We start from the raw sequence: 12,962 nt of genomic DNA, 5'->3' as shown, positions 1-12,962 counted from the left end.
GTGTGGTAGGGGAACTTAATCACAGCCATGTTTTATGGGGTGTTGTGGTTTGATTGAATGCTAGTTTTTAGTGTTCTCATGTGTCTGTTTGAAACACAGTTGTTGTCTGTCCAGTGTGATTAGTATAAGCCATAGTACAGATGCCACAGAGTCAAGTGTGGATATTCTCTCTCCACAGCCGTTATTCATTTCCATGTGTCCTGTTGCTCTCCACTCCTCCATTATATCACGAAGCAAAGCAAAATATTATAAGTGCAATATTTCTGATTAAATTATAAAAATTTGATTTGGGGATCAGTTATCAGATTAACAACTTGTACTGTCAGTCTCCTGTGGTTGTATTTTGATATCTGTACAAGAGGTGTGCCCACCCTCTTTCCCTTTACATCACTGTGGTTGAATTGAGCGCAGTGCAGTCTTCATATTTAACATACTTACATTTATATAACTATTAAAGATTTGATTGTAATTGTAATAACTATTGTAGATAATGATAAAATGTGCAAAATATTTTTTTTTTACCTTCTACAAGGTGCACTGAGATGACACAGTATGTTCCCCCATTACCTAATGTGACCTACTGTAAAAACTTCTTCTGTCCTTCCTCTGTCGCAGCAGTCAACAAACACCAGTCCCTGAAGACACCACAGCCTTATTTGGGCCTCCTTTGGAAACAGCCTTTGGAGAACAGAAAACTGAAGGTAGCCCTCCTCCTGCGTCTTTGTCACTTTGTGTTTGCGTCTCTCTGTGTCTCTGTGTGTGTCTTTGGCTGTATTGGTTCTTAGATTATGTTTGTGTTGACAGCTTTTACCAGCATTGTTTTTGTCTAAATGTGTAAGCAACACAATAAAAAGGCTTTGTGAACACACACTTATTGTCTCTCTAAGGCTGCCAGCTAAGCCCTGCCTGGCTGTCATAGCTGATTCCCTCTCTCTCTCTCTCTCTCTCTCTCTCTCCACCCCCCTCACCTGTTTTTCTAACATCATTGTTCTTCCCTCAGGCTCACTGTGCAGTTGTGGATTCACTCCATCTGTCTTTGTTAAGGTCAAAGTTGAAATTGGCACTCGGAGGTCATGTTCATGTGCGCACTGCTGTTAATATGCTGATTCTGTTGCTTCCGTCTCTCATCCGATCCAGTAGGATTTAGTGATGCAGGCTGTAGGAGAGCTCTTAAATGTTACGTAACTGCCATGTCAGGCATAACTAACATCAACTCAACACAAATTCCCTTTATACATTCATTCACACCAGTAGGACAACTCTGTGTCTGCCAACTGGTATGTTTTACTTTCTTTCTCATTATGGTTCTATCTTCACAGGATATAAGCAGCATTTCTAAATCCCTAAATAATATAGACTGGGGTTGTATTATGCTGCTAAATTTTTTCTCCCGTGGGAATTTGTAATTTTTCACTTGATCTTTAGTTTTTATTAGGTACATCTAGCTAAAATTAATACAGTCTTAATCAATAGTCCTGTGTGTGGACTAGGTTGTAACCACATGTTCAGCTGTTCACATTTTGAGCTGAAACCTGCAGTCCACTGTCACATTAGCACTGACATTAGCGCTAGTGAGAGAAAACTAATGTTACAACACATTCTGACTCTGGCTCTGTAGTTTGCCACTGACTCTAGACATAATTTTTTTGTCATCTAAAGATTTTTATTGACACACTAATCTTTGCTCTTCTCCCTCTTAAACCTATCCCTCTTTCAAGCCCTAAACAGTGGGAAAAGATTACATGTTTTGGTGTTAATGCCCCTGACTTGGCCTGTTCTGTCCCCTCCTGAACTTAGTGGGTCTGTCTGAGTCCGATGCGTGGGGTACTCCTCTGTCAGAGCCAGAATCCTCTTTGACGAGGTCCTTCCCAACAGGAAGTAAGTTCTATAAACCCCTGCATATTATGCCGCACTTCCTCTTCTCCCTGGAATGACTGCACAGACCCATCGCCTCATGAACTCCTTCATCATCCAGACCCGCAAACTGAAACAATCAGACGATAACACTCACCTTCTCTTTAGCTATAATCTTTTTCATTTCATCAGCCATTTCACAACCAAATGATGCGGTGTTGGTTGTAGTTTATTAAATGGGAGACATTCAGTGTCTGGCTCCCATACTGCACCAACCCCTCCTTCCATGCTGCCTCTTCCTTGCATTTGGCATGGTGGTGACTGAATATACTGTGTTGCATGGTGGATGGTTTGTGGGATGATCCCTTCTCCTAAGTTTTTGTGGTTGTGTTTGACAGGTGGAAATAAAACCTGTCATGTCTGGATCTAAACGTTCAACTTTTGTTTAAAGAATTTCTGTGTTGTATGAAGTTTTTCTATAAACCCTCTCTTATATTATTATATTTTGTTTATGCAGCCCACTATAAGTTGCAGTGCTCTGAAAAGTCTTCAGTGACATGAACTAACCTTTCCTTTATACACACATTGCCAAGTAAACAATCACTGATGTTTATGCGGCCCTAATCCAGGAGTTACCTGTTATAACTGACAGGACTATTAATTGTTTCACTTATGTCTTTGCAGCTCCACCTCCCCTTCCACCCAAGAATGTCCCGACCTCTCCACCGACGAGTGGCCCTCCTTCTCCAAATGAAGCTGGTAAGAAGTCTTCTTGTCTGTTTCTGCCTCCAGTTACAGCACAACAACGTTTACATTTGATCTCAGCAGCTTCTTTATCTCCAACTTTCTGTCTCTGTCTGTCCTGTCTGGCTGTGATGTTTTATCTCCCTGTGCAAATTTACTGGAGACCTCCTAATTGGTCACTGGTTATCTGTGTTTCAGAAGCGTCAACAGAAGCAGACGGCAGGAAGCCCTCCATAGCAGACCTGGACAACATTTTTGGACCGGAGCAGTCTCCCCCTGCTGGCGAGGATACTGGTGACACATGGGTCTGCTTCAGTGAAGACTCTTCTAACCGGCCACCTCTACCAAAGGACCCTGCACCTCCACTCCCCTCCTCCCCGCCTCCTCCAGAGGAACCAGCACCTCCATTACCAGCCTCCCCGCCTCCACCTGAATCTCCTGCCCCTCCCTTACCTACATCACCACCTCCTCTAGAGGACCCTGCACCACCTCTCCCTGCCTCCACTCCCCCAAAACACGACTCTGTTCCCCCTCTGCCAACCTCCCCGCCTCCCTCGGAGGAACCCACTGCACCTCCTGTCCCTTCAGGTCCTTCCACGCCTGAGGATCGAAATCCACTCACACTCGCCACCTCTCCACCGTCTGTACCACCAAAGGAGCTTGCATTTCCCCCCGCATCCTCTCCTCCTCCTCCTCTCGACTCACCTGCCAGCATCCCCCCAACTTCTGTTGCTAAAGCTAGCACCCCTCCAGCAGTGACTCCCTCTTCTGAAGAGTCTGCAACACGCTCCGTCCCCCCGCCCCTTGTCCTGTCTCAAGAGGAGCAGCCCAAGAACACAGATGCCACCCAACCCAAAGAGGATGTAGGCGAAACTGTCAGCTCACCCAAAGATGGTAGCCAGGGGAGCCGGACTACACCTCCCCCACCTCCTCCCCCCACATACCGGGCAGTGGTATCATCACCAGGTCCCACATCTGGAGCTGGTGGAACAAATAGCGGTGAGTAGACTGTGATTGTGACTGGAATATGGTTTATAGAGGACAGTTTTTATAGAGCAAGAAATAAATGACTGTGTATCACCTTTAGATGATAAGAGCTGTGTTAAGAGGACAGTGATTGATTCCAACACTCACACAAAGGGAATCTGGTTATTATATCATCAGATGGCTAGTGATATCAAAAGCATTCATATGAATAAGGTCAGAAGTACAGATTGTTTTGATAGGAATTGAAAAAGGATTTCATTGCAGACACTGTAAACATTTCATTTTCTTTCAGCTGATTTCACCATCTCTGTTGTTAAACTCTCACAAACTGAAGCGTGATTCTGCATTTTTATCCCTCAGAAAAGAGGTCAGATATTGGCCTGGTTGGATGAACAGTACCATTCTGCTGCAGGACTGTGTTATGTTAGCAGAGTTTTTTGTTCTGACTGGCACATAGTTAAAGGTCAGACTTGACTTGGGTGAAACAGTTTCATTTTTATTGCAGATACAGTGTCTTGTGGAAGTTTTTCAATTCTCAACCAGTCCTGTTGTCAGGATTGTAAGTTTGTGGAACTGATTCTTTGAGGCAACATTTCAATTGACCATGACTAATGTCTCCCTGATGTAGGAGAAAGTAGTCTATTTTGATAAATTTTAATGAGCCAGGGACCAAAACATAGAATAAAACTATGTAAGGAACTAGTCTGAGTACAAGGAAAAAGAATGATACAATAAATAAATAATAAATAATATGAATTAATGATTAAAGGCCAGTAGTTCACAAAACAAAGTGTGTGACTAATAGTTGAGCACAGACTGAAACAAGCCAGTGCTTTTTAGAAAGAATTTAGTCTAGAAAATCCTCAATAGTCAGTGGTGACAGCTACCCTCGGGAGGCAGCTAAAATAGGAGGCTGTCTGTCTTTAATCCTCTATAGAAGTGTGAGATGTGGCAATGGTCCATTGAGGTGAAAAAATAATTTCAAGTGAAACAATACTCTTATGTGAGCACTTACTCTGAGTATTTGGAGGAAACAGTAGGTCTGTTTAAATGAAAGTGACACTCGTATTCTACATTGAAACATAATAAAAGTGAAAATAATCGATGTGTACCGATATAGTCTGCATCCTGTGTCGACTGTGTATGTCTCCTCTGTAGTGGTGTTCCAAACTGAAGTGGAGTGACTTAATTGAACCTATATTTGTTTCTGCTCTTCTCTTCAGGTTCCTCCTCTCCGGTGCGACCTGCCACTCCTTCATCAGTCAACCCCACCCCACCACCACCTCCACCTCGCCCGCCTTCACGGCCCAAACTTCCTCCTGGGAAGCCCACTGTAGGAGATGTGGTAAGATCTGCAGTTTTTTACGTTATGATTTCATCCCCATTTGAAATTGCTGTTGTCGCTACAGTTAGTTTTCTTTTAAGAATCAGGGGGTTCAGTCGAGGTCTGTCTGTCCTGCGACTCAGGCAGGAATCTTCCAAACGCAACTATATAACTTGTTTATGGTGAAACTTAACTTATAAATTTAACCAACATATGAAAGTGGTCCTGGCAGAACTGAGGTTATCACAATCAGTGCTTAACCTGATTATCCCAAACTATTTATGATGGTTAAAAAAAATCATAGTCAGCAATGGCATAAAACACAAAAACACTCAACTCTTCTCCTTTTCATCTTTTCAGAATCGCCCGTTCAGCCCACCAGTCCACTCGGCCAGCCCCCCTCCCATCGCCCCATTGGCACGGGCCGAGAGCACCTCCTCCATCTCCTCCACTAACTCGCTGAGTGCCGCCACCACTCCCACCGTCGGCAAAGAGCTCTCCCTGTCTGTGTCAGGTGTGTGCCCCATCAACCATCTCTGAGCTGCGCAGCCTGTCGACTGTGGTCACAGAGGCTAGCAGAGGCAGCTGATTTTAACTGTTCATGTCTAATATTAAAAGTTTATATTGATTTTATGCACCGGCCCTGTCCTTCCTTGTGCTCAGAGTTTGTTTGGAATGAGTCATGCAGTTTGTATTTCTTTGTGCATCTTTTTTAAATTTATTTTCATCTTTGTGGAAATGCTGACAGTTTCCCAGTGATGGTCCACTCAATGATGAATATTAGCAATTCAGTGCCAGGGTCACTTTTTTGTGGCATCAAATGATCATAAATGATAAAAACCTGTTCATGTTAACTGGACATATATGGGAAAAAATATGTAAAAATGATTACAATCATTTTGTATATTGATTTCTATTCATTTAAGATAAGAAATAATTACTCCTGAAGATCTTTTTGATACAACTGCACATAAATATTGTGTCTGGTTTCGATTAACACACCAATTCAGATTCATGCACACAGTGGGAGGTGAGAATATGAAGCAGGGTGTTAATTTTAATGCGCAAATCTTTCTTTAATGAATTAATGACACAACAACAATTAATACTGCTTGATCTAACTTTAGAGAAGTCAGTGCTGAAGAACCACGCAGTGCAGAGCTGTGAGTGGATAATAACAAATCTCAGTCGACTGTAACATGGCTGAGTCATAGATTTAAAAAAGTACACACTCTGGAGGCAGCAGCAGTTACATAAAAACAGAATATAGTCCCTGGTTGGAGGTTGCTTTTTTGAACAGATTGCAGGGACAAATAAAATAAACAGATTCACTAGATCCAGACTGTAAAATCAAAAATTATTATATGTGCATGGTGATTTTTATTGAAGTCTATAATTACAGTACAGCCTACAATTCATACACTATTTATTCATTGTGGCTTTGTTGGTAGAGCAAAAAGCTGATGCACTTGACAGTAATATACAAGTCACTGTCACAGTTTTTATTGTAAACTGCCCCTTTTCAACTTTCAGTGTTTTATAATTTTCATCATGTTTTTCATCACATTTATGTTTAAAATTATTCATTTTTGTTTTTGTGCATGAGAGTACTTTTCTGATTTTAGTTTGAGAAATAATTTTTCATTGGTTTGATTTTTTGATTTTTTTTTTTTTTTCTGTTTTGTTGTGCCGTTTGTTTGTCTCTTTATTTGTCCTTTGGCTTGTCAGAAGACGATGCCTATGTAGACAAACTGCCCACCTTTGAGAGACACTTTGATTCATTTGCAGGTATAGTAAAGACCCCCTCAGAGAGTGGAAAGGGGATGGGTTGGGGAAGGGGTTTGGAGAGTGTGTTCCTTTGTCAGTTTCAATCCGTTAGATGCTCTTTACCCAGAGTGCACTTGACATAGAGGGGTAAAGGGCATCACTGAGTGTTTTTGTGCTTTCTCGATTATTACCAGTCAAAAAGCGTAGGTGTTGGGACAGTGAGAACAGGACTTTTTTCCCATGTTCCCTTTTAATCGTGATGTCAGGCTTTTCAAAGATACACCTCAAATTAAGAGATATATAAAAAGACCTTTGAGTCATTGCCCTAACACCTACCTATTTGACAAGGTGACTTCAGGTTTTGCTCAGATACAGGGACATACCACACCTTCATTTTTTTTCTTTTTAAAAGTGGCAGCATTTTTCAGTGAAATCGTCATTTTTCATTGTTTTGCTCTTGACAACTCATGCCTTCCCACACATTTCACGAGCATTTAATAGATATGATAGCCTTTCTCTCTCTCGTCTATTTACATATCTTATTCATTCTCACTCCACTTGTTACCCTCAGACAAAATCTGCCAGAAAAAATGAAAGCTGTGGTGACACAAAAAGCTCCATTTATTGCATAACATTTTTTTCCCCCCCAAAAAAAGTTTTGAAGTGTCCTCCCCTTCTGTGTGCCCATCTGCACACTCGTGAGATTTTTCTCTCTGTTTTATGACTGTGCACCAGTGGATGTCTTGCCATATCGCCATGGCAACCTCCTGTCTCTTCTCTTGATGACACACATTGTGTGTGTGCGGTGCAGTCACTCCCAGATACCTCTACTCTGAGTCTGCACCACAAGAGTGTATTTGAGTGTTTGTGTGCTGTGTGTTCAATGAGCGTGTCTGAAGAGCTCCTTATCTGTGGGCCCTTGAGATCCATATTGTCTCTCTCTCTCTCTCTCTCTCTCTCTCTCTCTCTCTCTCTCTCTCTCTCTCTCTCTCTCTCTCTCTCTCTCTCTCTCTCTCTCTCACGCTCACACACACACGCTCACACACACACACACACACACACACACACACACACACACACACACTCTAACACACACTCTCACGCATACTGTCAGATCAGAGCTGCTGCTTACAGAGTCGTTTGAAGTCTGGCATGAGAATTAGGCCGAATTAGGCAGGCAGCAGCTGTTTGGTATTCATGCCATCCTCTTCTGTACTGCTGGAGTAGCATGACACAGCCTCAAGTTCAACCAATCTCCACTGGCCGTAAAGCCTCCGTCTACCCCCATACTCGACCCTTGACGCCCAACTTTCACACCTGCCACTCACGCACTCTACAGCCATAGAAAAATACAACCCCAAACCAAGCTGTCCCCATCTAAACACCTGCCCTTTTGTTTTTTTTCATGAAGCTTTGTTGTTCTTGTTGCTCATTGTTCAATCACCCAACACTCACTCAACAACACACTTTAACTGATGGAACCCCACAACAAAACAATAGTGTGGACTAGAACAAGCCTACCCTGCTCTGCTGTGAGGATTTCAAGGTCTCCAGTGTTAAATGATCAGACAGACATGAGCACATATTGGACACTGCATGTGTCCTGTTGTTGCCGCATTTATTGTGTCCTATGTTATAGGAGTTGATTAGCAGATGGGTTTGTAGACACCTTCTCTGGTTAAGCATGTTCTAGTCATACTGGTATTGCAGGTTTTGAGTAGTTCAGCTATTTTCACTTGTTTAATTTTTTTTATTTGAATATTTTTAGCGACGAGGGAAAATCAATTGCCGGGGGGGGGGGAGCATAGTCTTGTGTAGAAAAAATATGTCTTTGATTCTCTCTCTTCTCTCACATTAATTAGCTGTGACCCCCTCAGGTTTGTCTCTCCACCCCTTTGGAGGAAACCACCAATGTGTTGTTTGGTGGTCAGTTGTTTCCTGAGGATTCAGGCATCAGTCGTGACTCATAAGGTCACAAAAACATAGCATCACATGACTTCTTTTGCATTTATTAGATATTTAGCTTAGGTGGGCACTGGTAACTGGTAAACCTACTCGTTGAGGTAGATTAGTAAAAGACACTGCAGGATGTAAACAACAGACGGAAGGCATAAACACCACAGTTCATTCATGTTAGCAGTATGTTGTTAATTACTGAAGGATATATGGATAAACGGAATTCGGGGTATAGTAGAGAATCAGAAAAGAAATGGACAGGGAGGCAGAGAGGGAAACAACATGCAACAAAAGTTCCCCTGGTGGAATCAAACTTGGGTCATTGCAGCCATGTGGTGCCAAGTAACCAGCCACTATTCTACCAGAACACCCCATGTGGTACACTTTGGGCCAGCTGTCCATAGTGTCTTGAAGTGAAAGTTACCAACGTGCACTTTTAACCTGGGAACTTCGGTAATTTGTCTGACTTTACGACTGATATTTAGATTTTGTCAGCTTTTTGAGGTAACAGTACTGAATTTTTTATTACCAATGTTGTGGCTACCAGTGATGTGTATTACCAACGTTGATAGCAACATTGTCATTTTTTTTGTATTCATACATTAAATAAGCAAACATTTTTGGACATACCCCAGTTCTCTGGCAGACGAGCTTTGTAGTGGAGAAACTGTTTTCAAATGACCTGAACACATACCTTTGTATTTCTGTGCTGCAGTTTGTTGTTATTTATCTGCCAACATAAAGAACGCTACTGATAACTGGCACTCAGACAATATTGGTGTCTGTGAAACTAGACTGTGTCATTTAAGGGGGGGACATGAGTTCAGCCTGGCCTCCAGGTCCTCTCAAGGATTCCACTGTCATAGTCTGTGTCCTTCGGTGGATCCAGCCCCTGAAACTGGGACACAGGATCTCTCTACCGCTCCACATAGCACCCCTCCTCCCTGTCTGGGGTCTCAGTCTCATGGCTGCCCCCTGCAGCGAGTCTTTGTACAAGGCATCTGTTTCATAATCCGAAAAGTAGGAGCTTGGAGGAAAATATGAGCTCAGTAATTGAGTGAGGGAAAGATCTAAGAAAGATACACGTATCTGAACAATTTGCCATTGATAAAGAAAGTAGTGCCAACCGGAGCATCAACGGGTGTAGCATTACCGTTTTCTTATCTGGCATTCTGGAGACAACATTGACTGCTGCCCCTGAAGCTGGCAGCCACCAGACTGTCTCTCCTGGCAGCACTTCTCAGACTCTACAGCCTCAGCTTCCTCTCTGCTGCACTGCACATCTTGCACATTAAGTCGCACCACTGCCAACATCCAGCACCACACACCTGGCCCACTCTCCACCCGAGTCTGCCTTTCTTCATGCACGCAAACACGCAGAAAAAAAAAAAACCCTAAAAAACATCCTGTCTCACCCATGTTGTCACATGTTCTGTCCTGGCGGTGTCTCGGCCCTCTGTCCCTTCTTTGTCCCCGGCCTCCACCTCCACGTTTCACCTCACTGTGACGTGTGATAGACCTGCCATGTGAGACTCACGCTACTGTCCTTCTCTCTCCCCCCACCCTCACCCACTCTCCTCCCTTTCATCCCTCTTCCTCCTTCCTCCCTCCCTCCCTCCCTCCCTCCTCCTCGTCCTTCTCTCCACATCCCTCGTCCCCACTCCCTCCACCCCTCAACCCCACACAGAGAATGACCAGCCATCCCTTGTATGGTTTGACAGAGGGAAGTTTTATTTAACCTTTGAAGGTAAGTTTTTTCCTGCACCAGGGTAGCGCGTGCACACACTCTTTAGGCTCATTTGTGCAAGCTTTGCCCCTGCCCTGCCCCGCCCCTTCTTTCCTCCCTTCCTCCTTCTCCTCTTCCTCCGTTGCAGTCCCTTCATCACTCTAACCCACGCCATGCTAACACCTGGCTGAGCCCCCTCATATGCGGTCAACAGCATAGTGTTGTCATACTCTGTCTTCTCTTCCTGACATTATCCATTCTCATTTCATCAGCGCTGCCCGCCTTTCAACCCCTGAAGAATCATCGTTCTTCGTGTACTTCACTAATCTCTTTGTCGTCACTTTGGTTTGGTTTTTGGTTTGATCTTTGGGCTCTCTGATCCTCTTTGAATAATTCAGCATTAACAGCATGTCTGGAATAAGCATGCACATATCTCTCAGTCTTTCTCTGTGTCTTTCCTTTCTCATCCACCTGTGCTCATTTAGTTAAAAACAGACGTCAGTGTCTACTGTATAGAAGCTATAAATTTAGGGGACATTTTTGAAATAATTTTCTGCCGTTTCACAGTCAAAGAGCAGAGAGAAATGGGTATCTTTTGCACACATAACCTGCTGTTTTCATACCACCTTACTAACACAAATATTTGTTCTCAGTTCAAATAGTTTCAAGGTTTGGTTACATTTCATCACAACAGTTTGTATGTCATGTTTTGTTTCTCATTTCACTGTTGGTTAGGAAGAGTGTAGAGTCCTGAATTAGGAATTAGAACATGTCGAATATCTATTTAACTCAACTGATTGTAGTTTATGCTGCTTTTGTTTTATTCAGACTGATGTGAAACTCAGTTTTGGGCTTTGACTGAAAAATCTTTTGATAATGATTTTGAAGTAGCCTTGACTTTGGCTATAAAAAACACAAAAGCATGAACTAGTTATGAACATTGAGTGTGTTTCTTGTGTCAGTCTTCTTAACTGAATATGTGCCTACATGTGTGTGTGTGTTAACTTCAGGCTGCTCCAGAGGGCCCAGTCCTCTCACCATGGGGGCTCAGGACACTCTTCCAGTGGCCGCTGCTTTCACAGAGACAGTCAATGCCTTCTTTAAAGGAGCCGACCCCAGCAAGTAGGTTAACAGCTCACTTTGATACAGACTGACACCTATTTTGCCATTAATTAATAGTTGTTTTTTTTAATAATATAGTATAGTAGTAGAGTATAGTTACCTTTTGTCTCTGTATGATATGAACAGTCTTTATTCAGTTAATACAGCAAAACTTAAAGGATAATGCTTAATTACTTAACCCCCCTATTTCATATTTATAAGCAGTATATAAACACTTCAAGGATCCTTATATCTGCATCCTTATAAGGACATTTTAGATGTACAAATTATTATTATATAATTTTTCTACAGATGTGTCACAAAACGGGTTGTGTAGTTTTTATACATGAAGAAATGTCCACATATCTATTTACAACTGTGTAAAAAGCAATACAGTGCACTGAGTGACATGTTCCTCCATAATAATGTGCACTCACTTGTCAGTTTATTAGGAACAGCAAGCCAAAACTAAGTCAGTCTACTACAACAGTACTCCAATAAATCCAACCATCATGAAGGTTCAGTTTTGTCAAAACTGTGTCAAAGAGTAGTTGATTTAATTTTGGAGGCTACAAGCTGTGGGCCTGTTAAACTGTGTTGCATTACACAAAGAGGTGTGTTTGTTGTTTAGTCTACCCTCATTGATTTGAATGGGGTGGGACAAATGGTAGGAACACCTGTCAAAAACAACACAATACAGTTCAACACAACCACAGACTGCATCCTCTAAAACAACCACACAGTTAAATCAACACTTAACAAAGGTTCAACAAAAACTGAACATTTAAACTTTCATGACAATATGATTTATTTAGCAGGACTGTTGTCTTCGACTGCATTAGGTTTGACTGTACCTAATATATAAACTGCCATCTGCCATCTGAGTGTATATGGTCTATATAATTTGTGATTGAATTTTACAGCTCTGCAGAGCAGCTTAATGTCAGGCAAACATCACTGATGTTTAGGTTTTGTGTTAACACTGCTTTACTGTGAGAGGAATGAAAAATTATGGTTTAAATTATCCATTTTATGTAGTGTCTGAAATGCCAGTGCTTCTTACTATTGTTGATGTTGTGTGTATCATGATTTTTAAAATAAATGTATGAAATATGAACACATGAAGTTAGGATTCAGGCTAAAGGGACACAAATCTTTGAGAAGAAATTATGGTCTGTGTCTTTCTCTCTCTCTCTCTAGTCTTTCTCTAACTTCTTCACCTCCTCTTCCTCTAAGGTGTGTTGTGAAGATCATAGGTGAGATGGTTTTGTCGTTTCCGGCGGGAATCACGCGGCACTTTGCCAATAACCCGTCCCCCGCTGTGCTAACCTTCAGCATAACCAACTACAGCCGACTGGAGCATGTGCTGCCTAACCCCCAGCTCCTCTGCTGGTAATGACCCCGCTGTGAACTCACTACCCCACTCTCAGAAGGAGAATGATAAATACAGTTCTTACTGGAGGCAGTGTTCTCAGTGAAGAAGTGAGGATAGAAAAAGTACTT

General features: G+C 42.4%; 1 protein-coding gene across 8 annotated transcripts in view; it reads left to right on the top strand.

Moving 5' to 3' along the window:
• Positions 1–12,962, top strand: part of sgip1a (SH3GL interacting endocytic adaptor 1a) — a 75,212-nt gene that overhangs the window by 53,569 nt on the left and 8,681 nt on the right. For 3 of the 8 annotated variants that reach the window (XM_071486192.1, XM_071486191.1, XM_071486194.1), the window contains 10 exons: positions 616–701; positions 1,798–1,878; positions 2,539–2,613; positions 2,797–3,597; positions 4,809–4,930; positions 5,270–5,423; positions 6,638–6,697; positions 10,320–10,379; positions 11,369–11,480; positions 12,696–12,851. In XM_071486192.1, the coding sequence (XP_071342293.1) occupies positions 616–701; positions 1,798–1,878; positions 2,539–2,613; positions 2,797–3,597; positions 4,809–4,930; positions 5,270–5,423; positions 6,638–6,697; positions 10,320–10,379; positions 11,369–11,480; positions 12,696–12,851 (1,707 nt within the window). The remainder of the gene's footprint in view (positions 1–615; positions 702–1,797; positions 1,879–2,538; positions 2,614–2,796; positions 3,598–4,808; positions 4,931–5,269; positions 5,424–6,637; positions 6,698–10,319; positions 10,380–11,368; positions 11,481–12,695; positions 12,852–12,962) is intronic. The other 5 variants (XM_071486198.1, XM_071486193.1, XM_071486195.1 and 2 more) reach the window with 5 other exon arrangements.

Source organism: Trachinotus anak, unplaced genomic scaffold (genome assembly GCF_046630095.1).
Source record: "Trachinotus anak isolate AG129_WGS33_773 ecotype Australia unplaced genomic scaffold, CSIRO_AGI_Tana_v1 ptg000010l, whole genome shotgun sequence".
In the NCBI taxonomy this organism is placed as follows: domain Eukaryota; kingdom Metazoa; phylum Chordata; class Actinopteri; order Carangiformes; family Carangidae; genus Trachinotus; species Trachinotus anak.
Note: the sequence above shows the minus strand (reverse complement) of the source record. Positions and strands in the feature narration are given on the sequence as shown.